Source organism: Misgurnus anguillicaudatus, chromosome 6 (genome assembly GCF_027580225.2).
Source record: "Misgurnus anguillicaudatus chromosome 6, ASM2758022v2, whole genome shotgun sequence".
Lineage (NCBI taxonomy): Eukaryota > Metazoa > Chordata > Actinopteri > Cypriniformes > Cobitidae > Misgurnus > Misgurnus anguillicaudatus.
The window spans coordinates 32,183,077-32,209,919 of record NC_073342.2 but is presented as its reverse complement, the minus strand read 5'-3'; the positions used below and the strand labels follow the sequence as shown (position 1 = coordinate 32,209,919).

General features: G+C 37.9%; 1 protein-coding gene across 2 annotated transcripts in view; it reads right to left on the bottom strand.

Moving 5' to 3' along the window:
• Nucleotides 1–1,026: 1,026 nt before the first annotated feature.
• tmem117 (transmembrane protein 117) overlaps nt 1,027–26,843 on the bottom strand; it is a 55,561-nt gene continuing 29,744 nt past the window's right edge. The window contains exons 4-8 of one of the 2 annotated variants that reach the window (XM_055191638.2): nt 20,180–20,279; nt 16,161–16,258; nt 12,264–12,423; nt 8,908–9,037; nt 1,027–4,064 (exon numbers count right to left, since the gene is read on the bottom strand). In XM_055191638.2, coding sequence (XP_055047613.2) covers nt 3,433–4,064; nt 8,908–9,037; nt 12,264–12,423; nt 16,161–16,258; nt 20,180–20,279 — 1,120 coding nt within the window. In that variant the 3' untranslated portion in view covers nt 1,027–3,432. Of the gene's footprint in view, nt 4,065–8,907; nt 9,038–10,440; nt 12,142–12,263; nt 12,424–16,160; nt 16,259–20,179; nt 20,280–26,843 lie in introns of those variants that run through there. The other variant, XM_055191639.2, reaches the window with a different exon arrangement.

Below are 26,843 nucleotides of genomic sequence, written 5' to 3'. Positions count from 1 at the left end.
TTAGAGAACACAATCACAAAACATCACCCAATCTGAGAGCTGAGCTACCTGAAAAAATATCTAAAAATATCAAATGTCTACAAAGGAAAATCTCAATGATCTCTTATATACCTGCACATCATTTCCCTGATTAAAATCTAAAAGTAGAATTCACCCAAAAATGAACGTTTTTATTCTTATATGATGTTTTATTAATATTTCACACACAGAACAGTACACGCACAGTAAAGCCTAATCACAGGCCTGTACGTTTCTTTTTTCTTCAATAGCGCGCAGCACAAGCATCTGTTCCCTCACAACAGACAACATACAGTCCAACAGCTCAAATTCCCTTAAAGTCAACCAAGCCACAGAATATACTGGATTATCTGAGCATCATGTCCACCCAAAGGCAGCTTAAATGCGCCACAAAATTTTACACAGTCTAATATGCAGATTTAAAATGGCAAACAGGGAAAACAATAAAAGGCATGACTTACATAGCATCCAGCTATGTAAATGCTGGAAAAGCACACTGTGTAAGCTCAACCGTGATCCCTTCCTGCTGCTCAATCTGGTCCAAGCGTCTTCATCCTTTATTTATTCTTTAACTGAACACCTTGTAAAGTGTGATTTTGTAAGGATAAAATGATATTTCTCAAGATACTTCACTTGCTTCCACTGATCAGTACTGTAATGAGATTGTAATGTTATGAGATCCGAGAACGATCTGAGAACGATCCAATCACATAAGGTCATAAACATAAAACAATATTAATTTGTTTACAACATAAGTGGGAGGGTTTGGGGCACACAGTGCTGCGCCCCAAGACAGATCTGAAACTAGCCAATTAGAGATCAGCCTCAAGTCACATGCTTTTACCACATTTACTGCCCTACATAGATACTTGTTTGGGTGTCAAATAAACGATAACATGACAAACAGTGAAATAGAATGATTTTATTTTGTATTAATTTGCACTATATATTAAACTTTTTGGTAACGTGTTAAAGTAGATTTCTTCTCTGGCCACCTTAGGGGGGCGGAGCCCCATTGCCCCCTATTAACCAGCCGCCACAGGCTGTGCCTCAGATTGACACTCACAAAGTTTCACATTAAATGACATTTGCTCAAAGCCATTGGTAATGCAAATACTGAATTAACACTACTGCCTACAATAATCTTATTCAAAAAGCAGGGAAACAGAGACTTCATTGGTAAGTCCATTTTATAACTCTTTAAATGTGTAAGAATAATGACATATAGCCAATTATATACAAAATATGTTTTTAGATAAAAACCAACACATCAAATGACCTATTTGGTTAACATTTCTAATCATGCTACACTATTAAAACTGACCCACCTTGCATGCGGAGTCGATTTAGTTTGAATGTGTGCGCATCTACAGTATGCCTGCAAACAACATGACAGCCTGAATAATGCATCCTTAAAATGTATTAGGATCATTGCCTCATAAACAAGAGCTGAGGAGAAAATCACCTAGGTTTCGATTACACCGGGTAAGTGTAGAAAGCTGCTAGCAAATGTAAATATAAAAAGTGTTACAATCTTCATTCCTGTACATCCGCTTCCCCTGAGGTGATGTAAAGCGTTTGTCTGGCACGATAATCTTAAAAAAATCCTGTAATCTGTGATACACTATGATTTTCAAATCCTGTAGTGTAAGCATGTTTAAGATTCTATCTGTCAAGATTCTGCTTATGTGTGTGCTGCAACCAGATTTCATAATCAGCCATGTAGTGTAAGCCAGGCATTACCTATGGAAAAAAAAACTTTAACCAAATAATGGGATCTAAGACATCAGCATGGTTAAAAACTTCACTTTTGTAACTGGAATTTGCATGGGATTGTCCATATAAAAAACAGTCTTTAAAGCTACTTTAAAAATAAAAATGACTAAACTTATCTGTGATCATGCTGTGGATTAATGCATCTTTATGTTTATGAATCTTTTACGGTTAATTTCTGTCTTTATAAAGCATTTCTAGTTTGTGAAGTGCAAAGAAATCAATATTTGATTTTTCTTTTTCATCGCAGATATTGAAAGTTAAGGTTCTGGTTGGATGGTGAGCAATTTATCAGAATCAAACATCCGGCAGTAAAAAGAGGTTTTGTTACATCCACAACAAATGTCAAAGCGAGTCCCAGATTCCCTCGTGAATGTAAAGAAAAAATTGAAGTTGTGTTTGTGGAAAATGAAGGCCAAACAGATTTGGAGAAATTCAAGTGAAGAATAGTTCAAGAAAATCATGTCAATTTAAAAACGCTTTAAAAAAAAAGAGTTGACAAAGTCAAAAAGGATGTATTATGAAGAGAAAGGTTTGTACAGGTACTTGTATAAATCTGTTTCAGCTTCACATACTCCATGATGTTTTATGTAGATTCCAGCGCTTTTCATTGAATGCTTTCATTATAACCTCCAGGTGTTTGACGTCTAATGGCTGTTTACTGAATAGTCCTGTAAACGTGACCGAATGCCACTTTCAGCACAGCCGGATTCACATCTGGACAGAAGCTGGACGTCAGGGGTTGCCTGGCAACAAGGTCACCATTGACACGACTACCACAGGGTGAAACCAATGGTCGCCACTTTAGAAGCGTTTCAAAGAATGGTTTTGCCAAAAACATTCAACCGGGAGTTATTTATTGATATCAGACACATGATGGGTTGATATTTATCAACTAAAGATTTAAAAAGAGAAAACAGAAACAACTTTAAGAAATAATGTGATGATTTTCCAGCTACAGAATAACCCAAATCATTTCTATTCTATAGTACATGCATATAAAAACACGTTTGCAATCATCCACAATCTGATAACTGGAGACATGTGTGTATGTATTCATAGTAATGAGTGAATAACTTATAAAATACACTTGTGAAATGGCTGAACAGACGATCATCTCATGCTCATTCATATATATATTTGCACTAAAAGATTTAAACACAGTTTCAGTCTGATTCACAGGCGATTGATAAATCATCATCATAATTTCTGCATTATATTGGTTTATTAAAGGTTCCTTCACTTATATACGCACCCACACAGTTCATAAATTTGTGAAACTTACTGTAGCGGCCATTAGCAGTATGTTTATCTATTGAAGGCACAGCTTTAGTACTTAAGAGTAACATAACAGTACATGACGTCATACCATGCGCTTAGTACAGTTTGATATCATATAGGCACCAGAATATCTACATAGAAAGACAAACGTCCAGCACCGTGGATCCTCTTCGAGGCACGTGGAAAAGTTCAAAATATTGGTGCCACATACGGGATCTTTGAAAAGCTCGGTATAAAAATATAGAAATGTTCATGAGTTTTAGTGTAGTTCATAAAGATCCCAAAAGTCAATCAACAACATAGTTTGGAGAAGAATTGGATGAACACCAAAAAAACCACCAGGCGACACATTGGCTACAGTCACAGGGTTAATTTTTTGACATCATCAGGAGCAGATCCGTCTGCGGCTACATTAGGCTGAGTCTCTTGATTTTCATTCGAACACGGTGACATGGAGTTATCTGATGAGCCAAAGTGATGAGTGTCCACCAAGAGAAGCATGGGCGTTCCCGTCCTCTTCAACGCCTCGCTCATGGTAATGTGAGCGTCCTCTGGCGTCACTCCCAGATCGGACGGTGATTTTCTCTTGATGCGCTCGTAGGTCTTGTCCTGGTTCTCTGGGAAAGTCTCGCATTCTTGGAAACGTCCGAATAGCCAGATGAAGAACCCGAAGAGAACGAACGCCGCCAGGCTCGGAACGAACGCCAGGCATTTGACGTCCAGACTGGCGCCCACGTACCGGCTGTGCAGGAACATATCCCTGTGGACGTATGTTCGGTTGGTGCGTGGATCTGTGTTTTCGGAGCGCCACTGCCAGGTCAGCGTGCTGCGGTTGAAGTCTCGTAGGGTGTCTGGGTCTTCGACGGTGTAGATCTTCTCCCCCGGACCGACGTACTGGCCGTATTCATAGGGCTTATAGAAGATCTGGTTCTTCCACATGTTGAGGTCCAGGATGAGGACCAGAAAGATGATTCCATAATTAAACCATTTCCCTAAAGGGAAACACAGAAACATGGAGCGTGTTGGGAATTCATAGCAATTGCTGCTGGAGAATTTTGAAACCTATGAAGTAGCAAAATTTAAAACCTTCATACACTCTCACCAGTTTATTTATTTTGTCTATTAACTCATTCCCCATCAGCCTTTTTTGAAAACTTGCTCGCCAGCAATTTTTGTGATTTTCAAAAAAGTTTCACAAAATGCCTTCCAGGAAAATTTTCTTCTAAAAATATATAAACATACAAATATATATATAAAAAAGAGACAAGCCCTCTGCTTTCAAACAAACAAAAACAAACAAACAGGGAAAAAACTTTTCATTCTATCTATATTTTTTCACTCCTTATAAACTCTTGAATATGTGTATTTTTCTTTAAAAATATTTTAAAGTATAAAAATATAAAAAGCAGAAATAATTGCATTTTTGTGAAGGAATATTGTTAGAGATCAGATTCAGAACGATTATCGAAACATACACAGAGTTTAAAATGAGTAAATAACATTTTGGCTTCAGTTTTTTAGAAATTAAGTGGACAATCTAGTGGATAATCGGGATATTACAGATTAACATAAAAATTCATCAGGAACACGGTTTTTATTGCAAATGTTTTTTTCTTAATTGACGAGATAACTGACGAGATAACTCGTCAATGGCAGGGAAAGAGTTAACAATGTCCAACAGTGTATAAACATCTGAAAATGCAAAAGTCACTAAACGCCACCTCCAGCAGAATGTTTCACATATATTTACAGTAGCTGCGTTTCCACTACAAATTTGCGCAAAACTTTAGTGTTATTTTCTAAATGTCGACAAAAGACTATTTTGGCGTTTCCATTAACCGATGATATGCAACAGAAACTTAGTTTTTTCTTGCAAGATAAGTTCTTCCAAACATCAGGTCGACTGATGTTAGTTCTTTGGATATGTGTATCATGTTTGTGTGATGAGTATTCGCGGAGTTTCAATTGATTTTTGTAACGTGTTTTAAGAGACAGCTGGCGGAGACAGAAATGTCAGAATGCACACCCTGTTTATTTTCTTTATTTAACAAAAAAACAAAGATCTGTTGTTATTGTGAATGTACACAAATTAAAGAGGACCCTTTACAGTTTCAAATGATGTCAAACACGTAAGTGTATGATTATTAATGATGGAGTTTATTTTAAGTTGATTCTGCTATGATAAGGAGAAAACACGTCAAAACGCGTCGCCGCGTTTTTGGACCCCTGGGGTTTAATATCACATCCACCGCACTAGGCATTATTTTTTACCAAAGGACACGTGATGCTGCGTTTACACCAGCCGCGGTAGAGGCGTGAAGCGCGAGTGATTTCAATGTTAAGTCAATGTTGAGACGCGTTGACAAGTGTCTGGAGGTCTCGTGGCGTGAATGAGGCGTTTGGCGCGGCGCAGAAGACGCAATTCCACCTCGTTCATGCGAATTGAGCGCCTGCCGCAGTATGCGTGAATGGTGCTTTTTGCGCATTTTGCATTTGACGCGAATTGCCGGCTGACGCCCGAGTTGAAAAATTTTTACTTTGGCGGAATCAGGAGCTTGCTTGCTGCTGTGGCGGCAGCCCGCTCGGAGTCACTCATTCAACCTGAAAAAACGCTTGATTGTCTGTGAGCAGTCACCCGGAGCTATACGACACAAGTTCTTATTTCTATAGAGACAGGAATAAAAAGGACCTCGCTTGGAAGAGTGTCAGTGAGGACTTTGGGCAACTTGGTAAGTTGTAAATACACATTTTACTTTTGAGTCACGTGACGTTTATCGACCCGCGCCGTTTATTTTACCCCTATAGTAAGGTTACCAAATACAAACCGGTAACTCTCTCGCACAATCAACATCAGTCATCTTGCAAACAGACAACTGCATAGCACTTGCCCCTCCCACAAAAAGTGGATTTTGCCTCTGACGCGCGGCAAATGCTTGCTTTTTCCGCATGTCTACTTCGGTCTAGACACGCAAATGCATTCAAACTGTTCAAGCGGCAAACTAGGCGCGGTAGACACGATTTTGACGCCTGAAACGCTGTTGGTGTGAACACAGCATAAGAGTATTATCCAAGCATTAACGCCAAGGAGCGCAACATATAGGTGTTTCTTGGAGGTAATAGTACATTATTTTAAATCAAAAGAGATGTAGGAGTGTTATTATCCAAACATGGGAGGTTTCTGGAAGGTTTTAGTTCATACCGCATCGTCTTTAAATAATAATGGGACTTACTTCTGTCAGGTGACCTGAAGATACAAATAAACTGATGTCTTTTCTGAATTGCCTGAAAAACCACTTCATGCAATCGGAAACATTTTTGCTTACGGGAGTTTTTGCAAAATTGACGTGGTTTCATTTGCGCAAACTGAAGGGTAATGGAAACGCAGCTAATGATACTGACCAAATGCTTTTGCACGTATTATACGTTCATCCAATCCAATTAATCCCAGCTTCAGGCCAATCAGAAATACAGCTTTTAAACACCACAATCATTTCTCCTCAAAGTTTACATAAGACAAATTGGATGCACATATTAGATTTCAATTGTCCAGCTGCAAGAAGTTTTTTTTAACCCGGTTGAAGGAGTATTACAGAATATATCATTACATCAGTTGAATTTTTGAGCTTTTTACCTTTAATGGCCAGTGAAGAGTGACTGGAGACTTCAAAACCTTTTTGACTCGTTCAGCAGGCACGTGCAGACGGGGGGGCGGTGGGTGCCCAAGCACCTGCCCCTTTACCCCTGGATGGCCAAAGTGCCCTTTTTGTCAAGGCATTTTTTTTTTGTAATTAAATGCTCTTTTGTGAAGGCCTGCCCAATCTAACTATTAGTAAAATTAATAAAAAATAATTTAGACGCAAATAAAATTAGTCACACGATGACGTATTGACCTTTCATTGGACAATCTCTTTAGGGACGATCACTAGCTAGCTCACAGCGCTACCAGCGCCCACACGTGCACGACACGGTGCGCAGTAGAGGGAGGATCCCCCTCGAGCCGGCATTGAACCGAAGCGATGCTTGTTATATTGTTATTATTTTACAAGAACAACGTGAGGAGAGCATGCACAGCTTTTGTTTATTGCTGTCTGTGTGTATTAACATCTTTAGAACGTTAGATGCAAACAGGGCTCTCAAGTCTCACGCATTCGGCGGGAGACACTCATTTCAGCCAGTTTACTCGCCCCACCTTGCATTTCTCACGCTGAAAAGAAAACATTCTTCCCATATAAAAACAATGGATGAAGCAAAGGCAGGTACGTTCTCTGCCGGGAGTTCATACAGGTAGCTGTCTCGAGTTTTTAGGTGTGCTCAACTTCACGCAGCAATGCAAGAACCGAAACGCACATGACATCAAAGTACCGCGAGAAATATTCGGGAAATCATACGGAGGAGTTTGATTTCAAATTGATCTCGAGCTGTTCTAATGTCATCCACCTGTCACGCGGAGGTTGTTGGAAGAGCAAGATCCGATGAATACGGTAAAAAACTCCTGGATCGCCTTTGATAAAAGACAATGTGAGCTGATGTTGGGTAATATAGCCATACTCGTGCTAAATTATTAACTCAGTCAAAAACTCTCCAGCTTTGCAACCAGTTAGTTTACCTGAAAATAAAGTAAAGTACTAGAGGCTTCATGAAATGAATAAAAGGAGAGATGAATGTCATTATTTTATTGCCCTGTCATCAAGGCATCAAAGTGTGCAAAAACACAACACAAACACGATTCAAAAGCTAAAATATGTAGGCTACTCTCTTTGTATACAAATTTCGAACAGGATTAGAATTGAATTATATTTTAAATATGACAACAAAAACACAAGCCTGTAAACGTAATAATATCTTAATGTCACAATGCAATAATATCATATAATTTTAAAACTGCATACTGTTCACACACACAAACACAAAATGAAATGCACTGTAAGTCGTTTTTGATAAAAGTGGCTGCCAAATGCATAAATATATAGATATAAAACTCAGTCTATATAGATTTTTCTGTCTCAATCTATTTGCAAGGAAAATAAAGAAAAACGTTAGACTTAAAATCATCTTTCTATTCTGTATTACTCTATTATTTGTTTCAGTTGTGTGCTTGCGTATCAGCGAGAAAAGTGCCCTTTTTATTCTTTGAGCACCTGCCCCTCCAATTGTCTCTGCACGGCCCTGTCGTTCAGCTATTCGTCATAGCATTTAATGTGTCCTAAATACACACCACTGTATACTTTTTGCACAATTTGACAAAATTATACACAGCTTCACTATATAATTTCACATCAGGTGAAGTCAGTCTTAATAAAAATCTTTTATTATATAAGAGTGCCTGTAGCTGAAGGGAATAATTCACTTTCAAATGGACTCCTTTGTTAATGTACTCATGCCAGATTATTGTCATGATGCTAAATTGCAGCGCTAAACAATACTGCTAAAGACTTGAGCGAATGGTTGAGCATAAAGCACATTTCCCGACTCTGAAGAGAACGATCATTTATTCCCCAGATGACTATCAACTACAGTGAGCCAAACACAATGGGTCGGAAAGAAGCGATGGAAAGCCGTTAGCCGAGGGTCTTTAACTCTCGTCTGTCAGACACGGTGACTTCATTACATCAATGCAAGTTTTCAGATGAGCAAATACTAATTAGTATGCATTCCAAACACACAATTATAAAGAGATGGATCTAACAAGCTAATATTCTGACAGCCTGGCCCCTTTGGGAAAGAAATTAATTCGTCCGTCCTGTCCCGCACGACAGTTTAGAGATCTATCACTTCATCCACGGGTGTAATTGTATCTCCTGACGCGTCAGACCCGAGAGCGTGTGGATGATTTACCTGTGATGTGAATGTGATATTCCTCCTTAAAGATCCGCTTGCACACCGGCAGTTTGATCTTCAGCTGGGTGGTGGAAAGGCCCGGAAGGTTCATGTCTAAATCGCCCATGAAGTGAGGAAACTCCCAGTCCTGCAAGACAAACGTTCAACAAATCTCTCACGCTGTAAATCTCATGTACTGTAAGTGCACTCGAAGGGAAAACATATACTGTGAGGTAGCACCAAAGGCAAAGCTTGACAACTCCAGCAGAACAACATCAAAGCAAAATCACACATCAGAGAGTTCAGTAAACATTTACATGAAGAGATCTGCAGATATTTCACAAACGTCTTTGACCTCAAACAGAAAGTATCAAAGGGCTCATATTATGCAAAATCCACTTTTACAAGGTGTTTGAACATAAATGTGTGTTGGCAGCGTGTGAACACAACAACCATACAATAAAAAAATCCACCCTTTACTTCTTTTAATCCTCATTAAACTAAAGCAGTCTCATTAGACATGCTGTTTTGATCCTCTTGTTAATGTGATGTCACACTGATAAAGCTCCACCCACGGCTACTGACTGACTGTTTAATTTTACCCAAATGCTTTTCTGAATGTGTTTGTTAGCACCTTTTAGTACTAATTCAGCTAAAGATACTATTGTCCCAGACTGTGTTTACAAGAATCAGATCGATTTTTAACCAAGAGTGCTCATTGGCTGGTAAGGAAGTGAGGAGCATTTGCTTTTAACTCATTCCCCGCCAGTCTTTTTTAAAAAGTTGCCCGCCAGTATTTTTTGTGATTTTCACAAAATGCATTCCAGGAAAATATGTTCTTCTACAAATATATAAACATACAAATATACCAAATGAAAGAGACCCTCGGCTTTTAAACAAACAAACAAAACAGGTGAAAAAGTTTTCATCCTATCTTCATTTGTTCTTTTTATATAACCTCTCATGTGTGTAGGAATTTTGTTAGAGATCAGATTCAGAACGATTATCAAAACATACACAGAGTTTAAAATTAGTAAATAACATTTTGGCTTCAGTTTTTTCATAAATTGGGTAAGTGCCATCTAGTGGATAATCATGGTATGACAGATTATTTTTAACCGAGTGTTAGATGTAGCTCACTTGCTTTTAACTCATTTCCCACCAGCCATTTTTTTTGGAAAGTTACCCGCCAACATTTTTGTAATTTTCACAAAAGTTTTATAAATTGCCTTCCAGGAAAATGTTCCTCTATAAATATATAAACATACAAATATATCAAATGAAAGAACTGACCCTTTGCTTTTAAACAAACAAAACAGGGAAAAAGTTTCATCCTATCTTCATTTGTTCTCTTTTTATAACCCCTTTATAACCTTTTTAAATATGGGTTGGTTTCTTCAAAAATACAAAATATTTAGCAAAAATCTGAAATAATTGCATTTTTGTAAAAGCCTTTTGTTAGAGATCAAATTCAGAACATGAAGTTTAAAAAGGTTTAATAATTAGATTTTGCTTCGTTTTTTTATAAATTGGGTAATAGTGTCATCTAGTGGATTGTAGTGAAGTTATAGATTCCTGTAAAAACTCATCAGGAAAGCGTCAATGGCAGGAAAATTTTTTCTCTTAATTGATGAGTTAACTCTTTAATGGCGGGGAAAGAGTTAAAGATACGCACACGAAAGCAGTGCGTTTGTGCTTTCACCCAAATAGGGTAATTTTGGACATGCTATAATAAATTATCTGTGGGCTACACTTTCAGAATTCAAGGTACAAAAGTGGTCACTGGGACAGCACCCTTTCAAAAACCCAAAGATTGCATATTGGTAGTTCAAAGACACATATTTGCACCTAAATGGTAAATATTAGGACCTTTTTAAGGGTTCTGCCCCAGTGACAGATTTGTACCTTTATTTTTGACGGTGTATTTAGAGCTGAAACGTTATAGACATGTTCTATGCACACCTGAGACTATTACATGTTGTAAAAATGAGCATAATTTTTGCACTTTAAGCAAAAAAGATACAAACACATTCATTTCCTTTCCATTTCTAAGAAATCTGATTGCAATATAACACCGAACTCATGAAGTGGTTGGACATCTTTAGATGCAAGTCTGTAAACAAACAGCTCACAACTAATGATTGCATTTATCAGATGCTTTTATTCAAAGGTGACTCAATACTCAATGTATTTTATTACATTTAAGATAAACAAAAAAACACTGCACAACAACACATAACAGACTGAAAGAATCTTTGATATTGTTGATGTCTGTTCTTCTGAAGCTCAGACTGCACGGAGAGATGCTAATGTCACCGAGCATCAACCCAAACCATGTTTGATACAGCCGATCCCCTGTCTCCCCGCCTCTCGAGACTGTTCTGGGAACAGCCGGAGCCAAAATCAATAAAACTTTCATAACAATGATGATCAGAGACTTCGCCGCTCTCCGCTGGAGGAGAAGCACAGATCTGAATGCAAAAATTAATGCAGAATAATGACGATTCCCGGCAATTAAACCGCGTGTTTACAAAACTGCCAGCCTTTGATTTGGGTTGGATTTAGCTACAGAATAACAGCAACTCATTTACAGTCATAACGCCGCTGTACAAAATGAAGCTTAAATTACATGGAATGAAACCAATGTAGGGATTGAAACGAACGAGCTTGTAAATCTCAAAGCTTTATGGCCGTTCTGCGCCTTTGAGTTAATTAGGATCTGAATAAAATATCAGACCGCAGCCGGAGGTGATGTGGCACATTTCAGTCTTTGATGAGGAGAAAAACCCTGATGAAGAAAAATAAGCACAGATACGCACACGAGACGCCAGCCGACGCATCACAATCAAATAAACAAATGTGTTCACAGGTAAACCATTGAGACGCTGCAATCAGAAACAAACACTCAGGAAATATTAAAACAATGAGACGCCTCCGTGGAAAAGTCAAATAAATAAATAAACAATGCTTTTCTTACATAAATTGAAATAAACTTGATAGTTGAGACTTGACAGCTCGCAGACAAATTAATCTGAATTAAATAAACACAACATCAACTTCTAACATGTAAAAAAAATCATCATCTTAAACATCTCACTGCTGAGATTAAATTCATATAAAGATGAGTTTAACAAAACTAAGATAAACATTTGTGTGTGTGTTTGTTTGCTGAGGTTATTAGAGACGTGAGGAGTTGTTCAGCAGATATTAGCATATTCATGACACAATGAGACACACGATATGATTCGCTGCCTGAGGGGATGAGGAGAAGATTAAACAAGAATCAGTCAACAACACACACACACACATTCACTAAAACTTCGCCTGTGGATGAGACGGTAAAATGTTTGGGGGTGAACGGGGTGTGTTTGTACCTGCATGATGATGAGAAGGTCAAAGACCAGAATAAATGAAGCCAAAAACGCTCTGGAGACCTCATCGCTGGGCAGGAAACCTCGGTTCAGATTATCCCATCTGATCCAGTCGGTACTGATGACTAAAACCACCACAGATGTCAGCGAGATCAAAACCGTCCTGGGAAAACAACAAAACTTATTAAATGAAGACTGCTGAAGTGTTTATGAGACCTTATAACCCTGAATAAATATACACTCGCCTAAAGGATTATTAGGAACACCATACTAATACTGTGTTTGACCCCCTACCTTAATTCTACGTGGCATTGATTCATCAAGGTGCTGAAAGCATTCTTTAGAAATGTTGGCCCATATTGATAGCATAGCATCTTGCAGTTGATGGAGATTTGTGGGATGTACATCCAAGGCATGAAGCTCTTGTTCCACCATATCCTTAAGATGCTCTATTGGGTTGAGATCTGGTGACTGTGGGGGCCATTTTAGTACAGTGAACTCATTGTCATGTTCAAGAAACCAATTTGAAATGATTCAAGCTTTGTGACATGGTGCATTATCCTGCTGGAAGTAGCCATCAGAGGATGAGTACATGGTGGTCATAAAAGGATGGACATGGTCAGAAACAATGCTCAGGTAGGCTGTGGCATTTAAACGATGCCTAATTGGCACTAAGGGGCCTAAAGTGTGCCAAGAAAACATCCCCCACACCATTACACCAACACCACTAGGCTGCACAGTGGTAACAAGACATGATGGATCCATGTTCTCATTCTGTTTACGCCAAATTCTGACTCTATCATCTGAATGTCTCAACAGAAATTGAGACTCATCAGACCAGGCAACATTTTTCCAGTCTTCAACTGTCCAATTTTGGTGAGCTCGTGCAAATTGTAGCCTCTTTTTTCTATTTGTAGGGGAGATGAGTGGTACTTGGTGGGGTCTTCTGCTGTTGTAGCCCATTCGCCTCAAGGTTGTGCGTGTTGTGGCTTCACAAATGCTTTGCTGCATACCTCGATTGTAACGAGTGATTATTTCAGTCAAAGTTGCTCTTCTATCAGCTTGAATCAGTCGGCTCATTCTCCTCTGACCTCTAACATCAACAAGGCAATTTCACCCACAGGACTGCCACATACTGGATGTTTTTGAAATGGTTGTGCGTGAAAATCCCAGTAACTGAGCAGATTGTGAAATACTCAGACCGGCCCGTCTGGCACCAACAACCATGCCACGCTCAAAACTGCTTAAATCACCTTTCTTTCCCATTCTGACATTCAGTTTGGAGTTCAGGAGATTGTCTTGAACAGGACCACACCCCTAAATGCATTGAAGCAACATTAAAGCCATGTGATTGGTTGATTAGATAATTGCATTAATAAGAAATTATACAGGTGTTCCTAATAATCCTTTATGTGAGTGTATAAAATAATCAAACCCATCACTTTTATGTTGCTCACACACTGCTCAAACATCCTGCTGATATATAAACCTGTGACCCCAGTGCCGGGCATTCAGATGAAGCTTTCTGAAAATCTATTTGAGGCTTCAGACGACTGCAAAAAGGCTCGCTGGCTGCTATTAATGAAATGTTAACAAGCATCTAATGATGAGCGAGGAATCTTTTAAACACGCGATGAAAAACTGCGACCTGTCAGGACGTGCTCAGAAACGCAGTCAGTTCTCCATCTTACTGAGTGCATGAAATGATGTCTGTCCTTTACTAATGGATGGAGACGATGGGAGAAAGTCCATTAATAATACGAGACAGAAGATGAAATGTGACTACACACTCTGAATACTGGAATGAATGAATAATACAGACACCAGATCAGTTCCTGCTGTCAGTGCGATCACATTTATCAGCCAATGACAACTGATCCAAGGTCAGCGTCTCTTTCTACTGTAAGGTTTAGATTCATTGTTGTTTGTGAATGCGTCAAATCTGATTTACTGTATGTGGGAATTCAATTTAAGAGCTGCTTGAATTTCATGCTGATTTTTGGATGAATATGTACGCAGGGCTTCAAAACAGAGACGGCCCAGTTTGGGATATTCAGGCCGGCTGACAGAAGCATCACTTGCTGTTTTAAATGTAAACACATTCTTGCATTTTAAACAGTTAGATGCTGAGACACGAAAAACAGAAAACAGGACCTCTTACAACTGCATGATGAAAATACAGAGAAGTTAGAAAATTTGTATTTGTTTTATTTTAAAATTATTCTTGTGATGTTTATCAGGATGATATTTTAAGGCAGTGGATCTCAAACTGGGTGGCGTGAGATGGTGTCAGACAGCCCTGTGTAATTAAACTTCAGAAAAATAAGGCTACTAACCACCAGCACTACATTGTATCATATATGATGTTTTGTTAAATTGAAATGTCAAGTTTGAGATTGTCATAATTTTTTTTGGGGTGGGGGCATGAAAGGATGCACCCTACACAAGAGATGTGCATGCCAAACAGTTGAGTTAAGGTGTTGTGTGTATTATTCACTTATTGTCCGGGTCAAGCATGTGTGTTGTCAGGTGATTGTGTTTTGTTGTGGGGTCACGCAAACAAACCCGTGTACATCGATTTTCTGCTGTGTGTCTCTTAAATTAAACTCACTGACACTCAGAATGAGGATTAAAGTGTTATTTACACACACACACACACTCGAACACACAAATGCACAGACACACACACGTGCACATGCATGCACGCACGCACACACAATCGCACATACAAATACACATGCACACGCAGACACACACAAAGCACACAAACGTTGGCATTTGTGGTTTACAGGGACAATACTTCCCGTGTTTATAGCATAATAAACATGTCATTATACACTATTCCTTGTAAACCTTGTATATCACCACCAAATATAGCAACCCACACGCGCACACACACACACACACCAACCTACCTACCTAAATGAGGACATACTGTAGACTTCTATTGTTTTTATAGAGCACTAGTTATTAATATTATAACCCAACCCCTAACCCACAATCTGACCCTTACAGAAAACCTTCTGCATTTTTACAATTATAGAAAAAACTTTATGCTTTGATATCATTTTTACAATTGAAGACGTTCCTGTCGGAGCCGATGGTGTAGTGGACCGTGCTTCAACATATGGTGCAGACGCACTTCTGGCACTTGAGTTCGAATACTGGTTTTGTCAATCCCATACCCTACTCTCCACCCTATACTTTTATGTCGATTCCTTAAATATCAAATAAAGGCAAAAATGCCCCCCAAAAAATGAGGACGTCCCCAAAAGGGAGATTTTGCTGAGGTATTGTTATTCTTGTAGAGACTTTAACCGCAGAAGGAAAGCAAAAAGTGCCAAATGCACACAACCTTATTAACATTTAATGTTGTAGATGTAGGGAAGGTCCACTCATTGTTTAAAACTGAATCTTAAGTTTTTCCCACTCGCAATTTCAATGCAATAAAATATTCGACAGCTTAAAGTTTTATGTTCATTATAAAAACATTAAGAAATAAGAAAAATGATTTGAAGTTGCCAAACAAAAGTGAATACTTTGCTTGTTTTGTCTTGTTTTAAATAACTCTAAGTCATCTTAATAAAAACACTAACCAGATGAAGACTCAAAATAAGATCTGTTTACACACACACAGAGCTACTGAAGGAGCTGCTCTGAGAAACAGCCAATCAGAGCAGAGCTCAACAATATTATTCATGACCCTTTAAAATAAGGTAATAATAGACCATTTTATTATAAAGACAAATCCTAGGGTTTTAAATGGACATTATTTTTGCACTGAATAAAGCCACAAACCTTCTGTGTAGACGTCAGAGAATAATTTAACAATATTAATATGCATTCTTTGGCACCTTTAAGCTGTAAAGTGTCTACGTTGTTAAAGTTATCCTCACTCACCAGAATAATACGATCCTGTTATTGCCTTTCCTCCAGTAGTGCCTCGCTGTCCTGCCCCAGTCAGGATAATGTGTGTCCTGTAGCATCATATCTGTAACCTTAAAAACAAACACACACACACAACATATTCACCTTCAACACAATTGTACAATAACACAACAAAGCCACTTGAAGTCACTTTTAATCTGTCATGAGCTTTATTTTCTAGTTTCCTGCAATCCTCTCCTGTAATTGGTTTACTGTCCAGTTCATTAGTTTAATGTTATTAGTTTATATTGATTAGTCTTGTTAGGTTGTGTGTATTTATAGGATTTGTGTTAATGTCAGTCTACTCAATCAGACGTGACAAAAGAGACGTGACTCCAATCTGTTAGAGTTTTAACTGTTAGTGCATTTTATCAAACAAAGCTGCACCATAACACAACAATTTACTTTAATCTGTAAAAATAAGTTTGTTTGGAAATAAATGATGGATATTAACCTATAATATAATAGTTTTCCTGACGCTGATATATATGAGTATCTCATCTTAAAGCAACACTATGTAGTTTTTTTACCTTTAAATAATGTCTCTAAAATTATTTCAGTGATAGAAAAACTTTTATCTGGACAAATTGTACTGTTGCTGCAACCTGAGCAGCCTCCTAGCTGCTACAAGCACACTCTGAAAGTGGCGGTGGAGGGTAGAGCACACAGCCCCGCCCCTCCCCCTGCCTGCAGAAGAGTGTCTGATACCAGGCACTGTTGCGCTTTTCAACCACATGGGGGAGCTGTAAGTCATTTTTAAATGGAAACTACATAGTGTTGCTTTAATGAATTAAATATTCATACATACATTATGCATATGATTATATATTCTTATGCACATGCATCATCATTCCTAAAACATTTTGTACCCTCCTAAGTGTGAATGGAGGAGTGTACACTACACAGGGACCTTCAATGTAAAGTTCCTGAATCAAACTATAAAGAGAAAGTGAAGTAAATCATAGTGTTCCTGTCAAAGACGTCTCACCCAAACCCTCAGCCGTGTGAGCTGAATTAATGACATGTAAAATCTGCCCGTAATGTCTCGATTCAGCACTTTAGGAGCGCTCGTGTGCCCTTCCTCTCGTTCTTCACTTTTCTTTTTAATCCCTCTTTCTTTCCACACCTCTCTCCTCTATCCTTCAACCATGCAAGAGGTGTACAGAAGAATACTAATGTAGGAAAGACAGCAGACACACACAAACACAAATGCTTTTAGACAACACAGCCCCTGATCCCAGAAGATCTTCAACTACACCTGCCGTGTTTGTGTCAGAAAGGCTTTTTGATGCCGAATGTTGTATAAGGAAGAACGTTTCTTTCCTCTGTGTCCTTGAAGGAACTTGGAAAAAATGTGTCTAGACTCAACCGAGCTTCACTGAAGAGATGCTGAACTTATACGATTACATCAGTAAAGTTTGTAAAACACATTTTCATAAAAGCTGAAGTGCATCGGCTTTACAGACGTCTTGAAGTAAAAATCTTATTGATTTTATTCCATTAAGAAACAGATATTTAATTGCATTTAATTTATTATAAAATGTTTCAACTTAAAGACACATTCATCATGAGATTATGATTCAGTAGATCTGTGCGATTTCAGCTTTATTATTAAACCGAATCCCAATAATAATCAAAATGCTTTAACACTTAGCCTGTGGATACGATTCATCAATGCATGTCACTTTGTTGTCGTCTTAAACAACGTTTGCTTTTTGCTGATATTATCCATTCCTCTTTGCTTTAATCTGTTCTGTCACAAGCACTGAAAGAGACGTCCTCTTAAAGACTTCAAGATGTCAAATAAATATTTGGTGTCCCCAGAAGTTTTAGCTCAAAATATCATATAGGTAATCAATTAAAACATGTTAAAATTGCCACTTTGTAGGCGTGAGCAAAAAATAAGCCGTATTTGTGTGTGTCCTTTAAAATGCAAATGAGCTGATGAAATGCAAACACTGATCACCATAATGATGGTTTGTTGAAATTAAAACTCAATTGTGCTGTCAATTATTTCTTTCTCTCTCTCTCTCTCTGGTGCAGATTAAGGGGCAGTATTATTATAATAAGATCCCCTTCTGACATCACAAGGGAAGACAAATTTCAATGAGCTATTTTTTCTCATGCTTGTAGAGAATGGTTTACCAAAACTAAGTTACTGGGTTGATCTTTATCACATTTTCTAGGTTGGTAGAAGCACTGGGGATTCAATTATAGCACTTAAACATGGAAAAAGACAGATTTTCATAATATATCCCCTTTAATAGGGGTGTCAACAATAATCGATTCGGCGATGCATTGCAATGCGCGCATGCACGATTCAGCATCGATGCAGCAAAGTGCCATAATCGATTATGTCACTGTTTATTTTCTGGCCTCGAGTGGACAATAAAGTTGTGAAGTTTCAATTACATCTGGGGGCATAACAACAACAATCAAGATGGCTGAGGCAGAGAGAGATGACCGCGATAAATGGGTAAATAAAAACGCACCATTTTCCATGGAAAGCGGACATATGGGCACATTTCGGAATCTACAAAGTTTATGGAAAACTAGACAAGACTTACCCTGTGTGTAAAATTCTCATCTCAGGTATATAATTGTCATTGTCTTAAAGCTGCTAAGCTTCTGTTTTAGTTGAGAATAGTTGCACTTGACTTTACTACTTGACTGATGAAAAATTTGTCTTGTTGTGTACAGTAGAATTCTGATGCATCGCAATGCATCGTAGAATCGAATTCAATTGAAACCTGGTGAATCGTAATTGAATCAAATTGTGAGGGCAGTGCCAATGCACACCCCTACCCTTTAATATTCAGATTAGTGCTCAAATCCAGAGGCGTCATGCCCATTGAAACTGAGGGGGCTTGGTGCCCCCAAATGGATTTTGCATGCAACTTCAAAATCAAAGAAGCGTCCAGTTATCTGTTATTTTTCTTTTAATCTGTTTAATATGCACAATATTATCAATTTTGTGCTGCATTCTTGTCACTTTTCATAGATTTTCACCATTTGATTGTGTTACATTACTTTATTCTGGCGGCAGGTGCTGCAGACAGCGCAGTCAACCAGTTAACCTCCTCTGTGTAGAAAATGTATGGTTTAAAATGTGACCGTCTCAACGTTTCATTAGTAGAGATTTCTAGATTCATCTTCTTGGTCCAACGCCAAAGTTTGCCAGAGTTCACGGGGGCGCGGAATCACACATGCTCACATATGAGGTAAAATTTGATGCAATAATGTGTTCCTCTAATAATTTTATCTACATTTTTTTTTAAATCATTATTGAACATCAAAATCCAATCACGTGGCTATAACTTATGCCATTTTCGTTGTTCATACACTTTATGGATTTAAAATTACATTAATTTTATAGGATAATGCAGTTGTTGTGCAAAATGCATTAATGACACAATTAAACAAGTAATTTATTAAAACTTAAATAAAACATGCAGTTTCAGATATAAATATGATACCAATATGTTATTATTCCGATTGATTAGTATTTGGTATGAAAGTTAGTCAACACTTTTATTTTGGAGGTTTTTGCATGAAAGCAGGGTGTTCAGATTGTTAGAAATGTAAGTGCCACGAAAGCCATTTCGTTTGATGTCTGTGTAAGCACAAATGTCTGTGAGCTGTGCCCCCTTAAAAAAATTGGTGCATGACGCCCCTGATAAAATCAACTCGGAATTTACAGTGACCAATAAGCTTTATGCCCAGCTGCACTACTTGCTGAACTTCAGCCAGCTCCTTGTTTCCTGTCTGCCATTATTGGACAAACTGATTAATCCAGGTGTGTCTGACCTCAGTAGTCACAACAACAATAATCAGACACACCTGGATTAATCTGTTTGTCCAATAATGGCAGACAGGAAACAAGGAGCTGGCTGAAGTTCAGGAAGTAGTGCAGCTGGGCATAAAGCCTATTCTTTCCATTTGCAAATGTAACTCAGATTAGATTACAGATTAGAATGTGTTTTATGTCTCACCATCCACGCCGTCACAAAATCACCCATCCAAGTTCCCACAGCAGCAATCTTCATAAAACTCTCATTCCTGATCCCCATGTATTCTGTCACCATGTGGGCACTGGAAAGAGAGAGAGAGACAGACAAAGAGAGATCGACAGATAGAGAGAGTGAATGATGGGTTGTTTTGATGAAGTTTTACATCAACAAAAGATTCAGACTGAAAATGTTTCAGTGGTTATAGTACAGAATAACTTCACAATGAAAACAAACACTTCACTTCTTTGTATAATACATAAAAAAAAAAAAATCACAAACACATACACAACACAGGCGTTCGTATGTCGTCTTTGTGCAGCTTTTATGCCCGCCGACGTGTTTACAGACCTTGAACAGGTAAGAACCAGTTAATCTGCTTATGTTTGTCACTATATGGATTAAAGAGCACAGAACAAAGCCAATTTTATTGCAAACAAATACTAAAAGTCTTGGTTTGGCTCTGAATGTCTTACGGATAAGCACATGATCCTTTAAACGAGCACACAGATTTAATGAGCTTTCACTCTTATTAGTGTGTTTAGTTAGTTAACATCACCAAAGACTCACAAGCCGGTCGACTCAAATGTGTCAAATCTTTTGCAAATCAACGCCTAACCCCCATACGACACTTCTCATGACATACATTAACATCACTGTGTGCTGCATTACAGTTTCATAATGAGCAAGACAAAATCTGTATTCCACCCGGAAATACAACACCCATCCAAATCGAGACTTATCACCCTCACGCACACACCGATAAAGCCACTTTGGTCAGAACCAAGATTTATTAACACATTAAGTCTCAAACACCCTGCGGTTCTGGAAGACGGCCAGTGGTCGAGTGATCCCGCAGGGAGTCGTTTAGCAAGGGCGTGATAATCGATAATACCCGGTGATGCAGACCGATGCCTCTGACCGGTTTAACTCACTCGCACTAGTTTAGACTTGAGACCTCTATAGGCATCTCATGCTGAAAAATAAAGCAATGTGGCAAAACACAACCCCCTCTCTCTCTTATTAAGGTCTGGCTTGTTGATTTATTCACTATGGATGTCAATTTAATGCAGTATTCGCTTTGTGACCGAAGGATAGGGATGTAACTCATATATTAGCATCCTCCTGCAAGACCAGAATACATTACACAATACCTCATTCCTAAGATGCTTTAACCCCCTAACTGGCGCAGCCCTTTTTGAGTGTGTGTGTGTGTGTGTGGGGGGGGGGGTACACTTTTAAATTAATAACTCTGGCATTTTATTGGTCTAGAAGCCTAATCTTGGTCTTGCTTTAAAAAAAACTTTAAAGTTTTCATAGAAGTGTCTGGAGGTGAAAATATTAAATAAATTTTTTATAGCGGTTAACATTTATTGTAATAAATAAACAATGCAATAAAGTATATATTTTATACATAACATTATCACAGAAAATAAGGTTTGTGTCAGACTTTTATTGGTTTTACCAACAACAGCCACTAGGTGTCATTGGTTTGCTGCATACTCTTGTCACAAATTAATAAATTACTGTCACTGCATTATTATTATTGCTAAAAGGTTTTTAAATATGAAAAAACCTTCATAATTCTTAGACCTTTCCAACTATATATTTTGTCGTGATAGATTTTTTCTACATGCAAAATAATGAAGCAAACTTAGGTGTGCCGCTCATGAGACAGCACAAGTTTTAACTGCGGTGTCCCACAGGTGGGACGTTTGGCATTACATATTTAAAATAATCATTTCTTAGTCTAAACCTACACTAATCTTAACAAACTATAAAGATTTCTTTGTAAAGCTCTAATTTCATTACCATTTTACAAAAATATTGACTTAGTAAGCGTTTTTTTCTTAATCTTATCTTATTTGTAAATATCCTACAACCCTGAAATAATCTTGACAAACTTCATATTTTTGAAGAGCTCTAAAAATTTAGTTTTTATATTTCAAAGCCATATGATAGAAATTGTATAGTGACAGTCATTTTCAGTGGCGGCCAGTGACTTTTTATTCAAGGGGCACGATGCGAAGTTCGTCACAAACTTGTATGTAGCCCGTCATGTGTGTGGTTCGCAATTTCAAAATGTGTGTTTGGCGCGTCGAGTGAACCTGTGTGCATCACGTGTCTTGTCAAAATAAGTGCCTGCTGCAGACGAGTCTAAAGTGTTTATGATAAAAGAGACGCTCGCGTTTGCCAGATACTCGCACAATCTCATGAGTTTACCGTTAAGTGAGTGTCTTGTATTTTTGTAAGTTGCATGTATTTTTTTGAATGTAAGCGTCTCTTTTATCATAAACTGTTACGACACGTGTGCAGCAGGCACAAAACACGTGATGCACATGGTTCACATGACACTCCCAACACATATTTTGTATTTGCGGCCCTCGGAAGAGCAGTCACCAGCCGCCACTGGTCATTTTGTAAAATGTCACTGACCCCATAGGAATACATATACATTTTTGTATATTCATAATTCTAATATTCTTTAAATGAATCTTCAATAATCTTGACACATATCATTGGAAAGCTCTAAGAATGTAGTTTTCATATTTTAAAAACTTTTAGCAGAAATAATAATGCAGTGACGGTAATTTATTAATTTGTGACAAGAGTATGCAGCAAACCAATGACACCTAGTGGTATTTGTTGGTAAAACCACTAAAAGTGTGACAGAAACCTTAATTTTTTGTGATTTTAACCTGACATTTGGTATAGAAACTATTTGAGACTTCTGGCTTTATTTTGTTTTAGCATTTTGGGTGTAAACCAGTTTTATTTGTATGTTTTTAAACTCATTCCCCCGCCAGCCATTATTTGAAAAGTTGCCCCCCGGCATTTTTTGTGATTTTCACAGAAGTTTCACAAAATGCCTTCCAGGAAAATTTTCTTCAAAAAATATATATAAAATAAAAATATATCAAATGAAAGAACCGACCCTCTCCTTTCAAACAAACAAAACTGGGGGGGGGGGGCATTTCATCCTATCTATATTTTTATCTGCTTATAAACTCTTAAATATGGGTATTTTTCTTCAAAAATACAAATTGTTTTTGCAAAAAGCTGAAATAATTGCATTTCTGTGAAGAAATTATCAAAACATACACAGAGTTTAAAATTAGTAAATAATGTTTTGGCTTTTTGGGGTGTTTTCATAAATTGGGTAATTTTTAAGCCATCTAGTGGATAATTGCGGTATTACAGATTAACATAAAAACTCATCATTTACGCAAATGTTTTCTCTTAATTAACGAGAAAACTCAAATGGCGGGGAAAGTGTTAAATATAAAAAAAATACTTTATTGCATCATTTTTTATTAAATACATTTAGACTGCTATAACCATTTTTTATTTAATATTCCAAACACTTCAGTGAAAAACTTTAAAGTGTCTTTAAAAAGATGACAACATTTTGTTTCTAGACCAAAGATTTATAAGGGTGAAAGTTAAAAATGTCTCAGCTGCAAACATTCAGATAAATAATTTTTATAGTATTTGAACAGCTTGCTTGTGCATATGTGGTTTAACTGAAGTATTCCCTCATGTCCGTTCTGTTAATTATAGTCATCCAGCAGCACAGTTTATAAAAAATAAGACCCGTTATTAAAAAAAAGAGGTCATATGTGCTACACGAGTAGATGCGTGAGAAGTCACAGAATTAAAACATAAGAGGTGTATGGAGACGTCTGTGACCTGACTGCTGATGTGTCGCTCAAGTGAATTCATATGAATGTTGATCCACAGTGACTTACTAATGAGTCCAACAAAAAATCTAGTCATGATTTTGACAAATTCAACCCCTGCGGCTGCTAAAAATTTCAATTTGCCTTTGGTCTATTTTCAGGAGCTTTCTCGTCTGCTGTCAAAACGGCTGCCGGCCATCTCAGAGATGCTTGTGAAACTCTTGAGGCTGGACTGAATTTTAATCAGGCACCGCTTTGGACATTACAAATAGTGGCCGTTCCCGTTAGCACATTTCCTTATTACGATGCTCTGTTTATACAAAAATTTAAATTGTCATTCATTCCTCCGCTCATATTCCAAAACAGTATTACTTTTTATCATCTTTCTTTGAAATGTATTAACTCGCCCTCCCTCTGAAATGTCATTTTCTTTCTGCTGGATAATTGTAACCGATAGCCAAAGAGCTTTCAGGAATCTCACGCAGGTTTGCATACGATTTTTTACAATCGATTCCCAAAGGAAAACGTGGATTTCTGCTCTGTTGACTGTCGAGTCAACATTAATGTGAATTTTATGCTTAATAAACTAAATACTAATTCTAAAAAAGTGCTGTAATATTTGCACACATCCAGGTAATGTTGACTATTTGTGCGATGGCAGAAGCTTATTATTATGAAAACCACAAAGCAAATGATCTCTCTCATATCTTATCTAAATTATGCAGATTTGTGTTGCTTTTCCCCAGGGAATCTCATCTTGGACAAAAGGCACATATGCTAGTTTTATAAAAAGCATTAGACAGCTTTACTAGCACAGAAATAAGTTTGATTTATGATAGCGATAGCTTGTAAAACAGCACTTAGGATCACATTGAGATAGTTACGTCGGTGATCGCATATACGTGTCAGTCCTGATGTACAATTCGACCTATATGTGCATCTGTTAATCCCAGGAGGAGTTTGCTGTTGTCACGGTAACAACAGAAGCAGCTCGTCTCCTGATGGGCTGACCTGTGAGAGAACACTAGCCACGCCCCCTCGATGCAGGACACGCCCACTGGCCTAGAAAGTCAAAAACCAGCATCTCCCCAGATTTAGTGCTTTTCTTAAAACATGACCTAGTTTAAATGGTTAGTTTGCCCAAAAAACAACATTCTTTCATCATTTCTTTACACATCTATAACTTTAAAAGTCTAACTTCTTTTTTAACATTTTAAAAAGTGTCTCAAAGACATAATCATAAAAGGATTATTTGTCCAAAATCAAATAAAAAACTTTTCCACAAAAGCAGTGAACTTGTCATTTTGAGGCATTAATATAATTTAGATTTACATAGTGTAATAATTGTTTATGAAAAGCCAAGACCTAATGCTGATTTTGATTTATCGCGACAATTACCATGCGAGTACATGAATGATTTATGAAGTTTTGAGCGAAACACACGCTATTGATTTCTATTAAATTTAATGTTCTTTCACAAATCGAACGGCTCTGTCCATTTGTCAGACGGGTTGTTAATTTTGCTAAGGTTAAAGGTGACAGCGATTGTAGATCTTTCAGTGCAGCCCGTGACCTTCACACATATCTGACCTGATTTGCCCGTCCAATCTCGGCTCAAAATGAGATATATACGCTTCCACTATCGCTCTATTCCACAGATATTGATTATGTGGTGAGGTGTCAACACGGCGGTCTCACAAACATCGCCTTCCCGACCCCTCGCACCAATGCAGCATTTATCTCGGGATGTTTCTGCTGTCTCTGTTATTTTCAATTACAGCAGACCCACGGCAGTCTGTCTGCAAGTGCCAGATTGAAATACAGATACACAAATATAATATTTTCACTCACGGCTGAGGAAATCCATTGCTTGTACCGCCCATCTATTCAGCTGTGAAGTTAATTATACAACCTGATATTTTCAATCCACGGCCAGACACAAAACAGCAGAGAGATTAAATTTCATACTTCAGATGTTTCTTCTCAAATGCATTTCCTAGATTTATAGTAAATATGTCTCTGAAACGGTGATTTGGCTGTTATGCACAACTCTATAGGCCTGCTTTTACTGTATGACAACAAACTAAAGATGCATATCGGTCTATAAGGTATTGGCAGATAAAAGCATGATTTCCTACTACCAGACATCAGCTGATTGTTTAAAAGGGTGGCGGAGAAATCAGAACTCCTACTATATGATTATTTTGAATTGGGTTACAATGACAACAGAATCGCATTGAAACAAAATTATGAGCAGATGTTATTCTAAATAATCAAATATATCGGTAAAGAAAGTTTGTTATTTGAATGTTTCCTACAGGCTTTTAGGTTTGGTTTAAGAGTTCGAAATAGAGGTCTTTAGATTTAGATCTGAAAACCAAAGGTTCAACTTGAGTAGATTCTGGTCTAAAAGTGTGCTTCGGACACAGGTATACTATAAGCCGAATGGACCCCATCTCGTGTGTGCGCGTGAATCCTTTGCAATCCCACCAAGAGAGCTTGCAACATGGTGTGGCTGTAGAGCAAGACCTGTCAATCAATTCTGAATGCAAATTTTAGCGTCTACCTCGGTGTTGATGTCTGAGTGGTGCGTGCAGGGCTGGAGACTGAACACGTCAGTGCCGTTTACATTCGGGTCCAGTCGGGTTAAAAAAAATTGCCGTTAGTAGGGCTGTCACAATGATTAAATAATCGTCTCATAGCGATTGTTTGACATCATTGCGATGATTTCAGATCACCGCAATGATTGCATATCTCTCTAAGAAACACAAGGGGGAGCTGCAGCGCCTGTATAAACTAAACCATATCTAATGGCGCTACTTGACAGTGTAACGCAATACATTGCAAAGCCATTTAATACAGTGGAAAAACAGCATGCTGCAAAACTTTGATAAGCATTATGAATTGCCAGAAAACAACATACATTTCCAAATACATTGCGACTTCTATGTAAGGGGACCCGCAGTGTG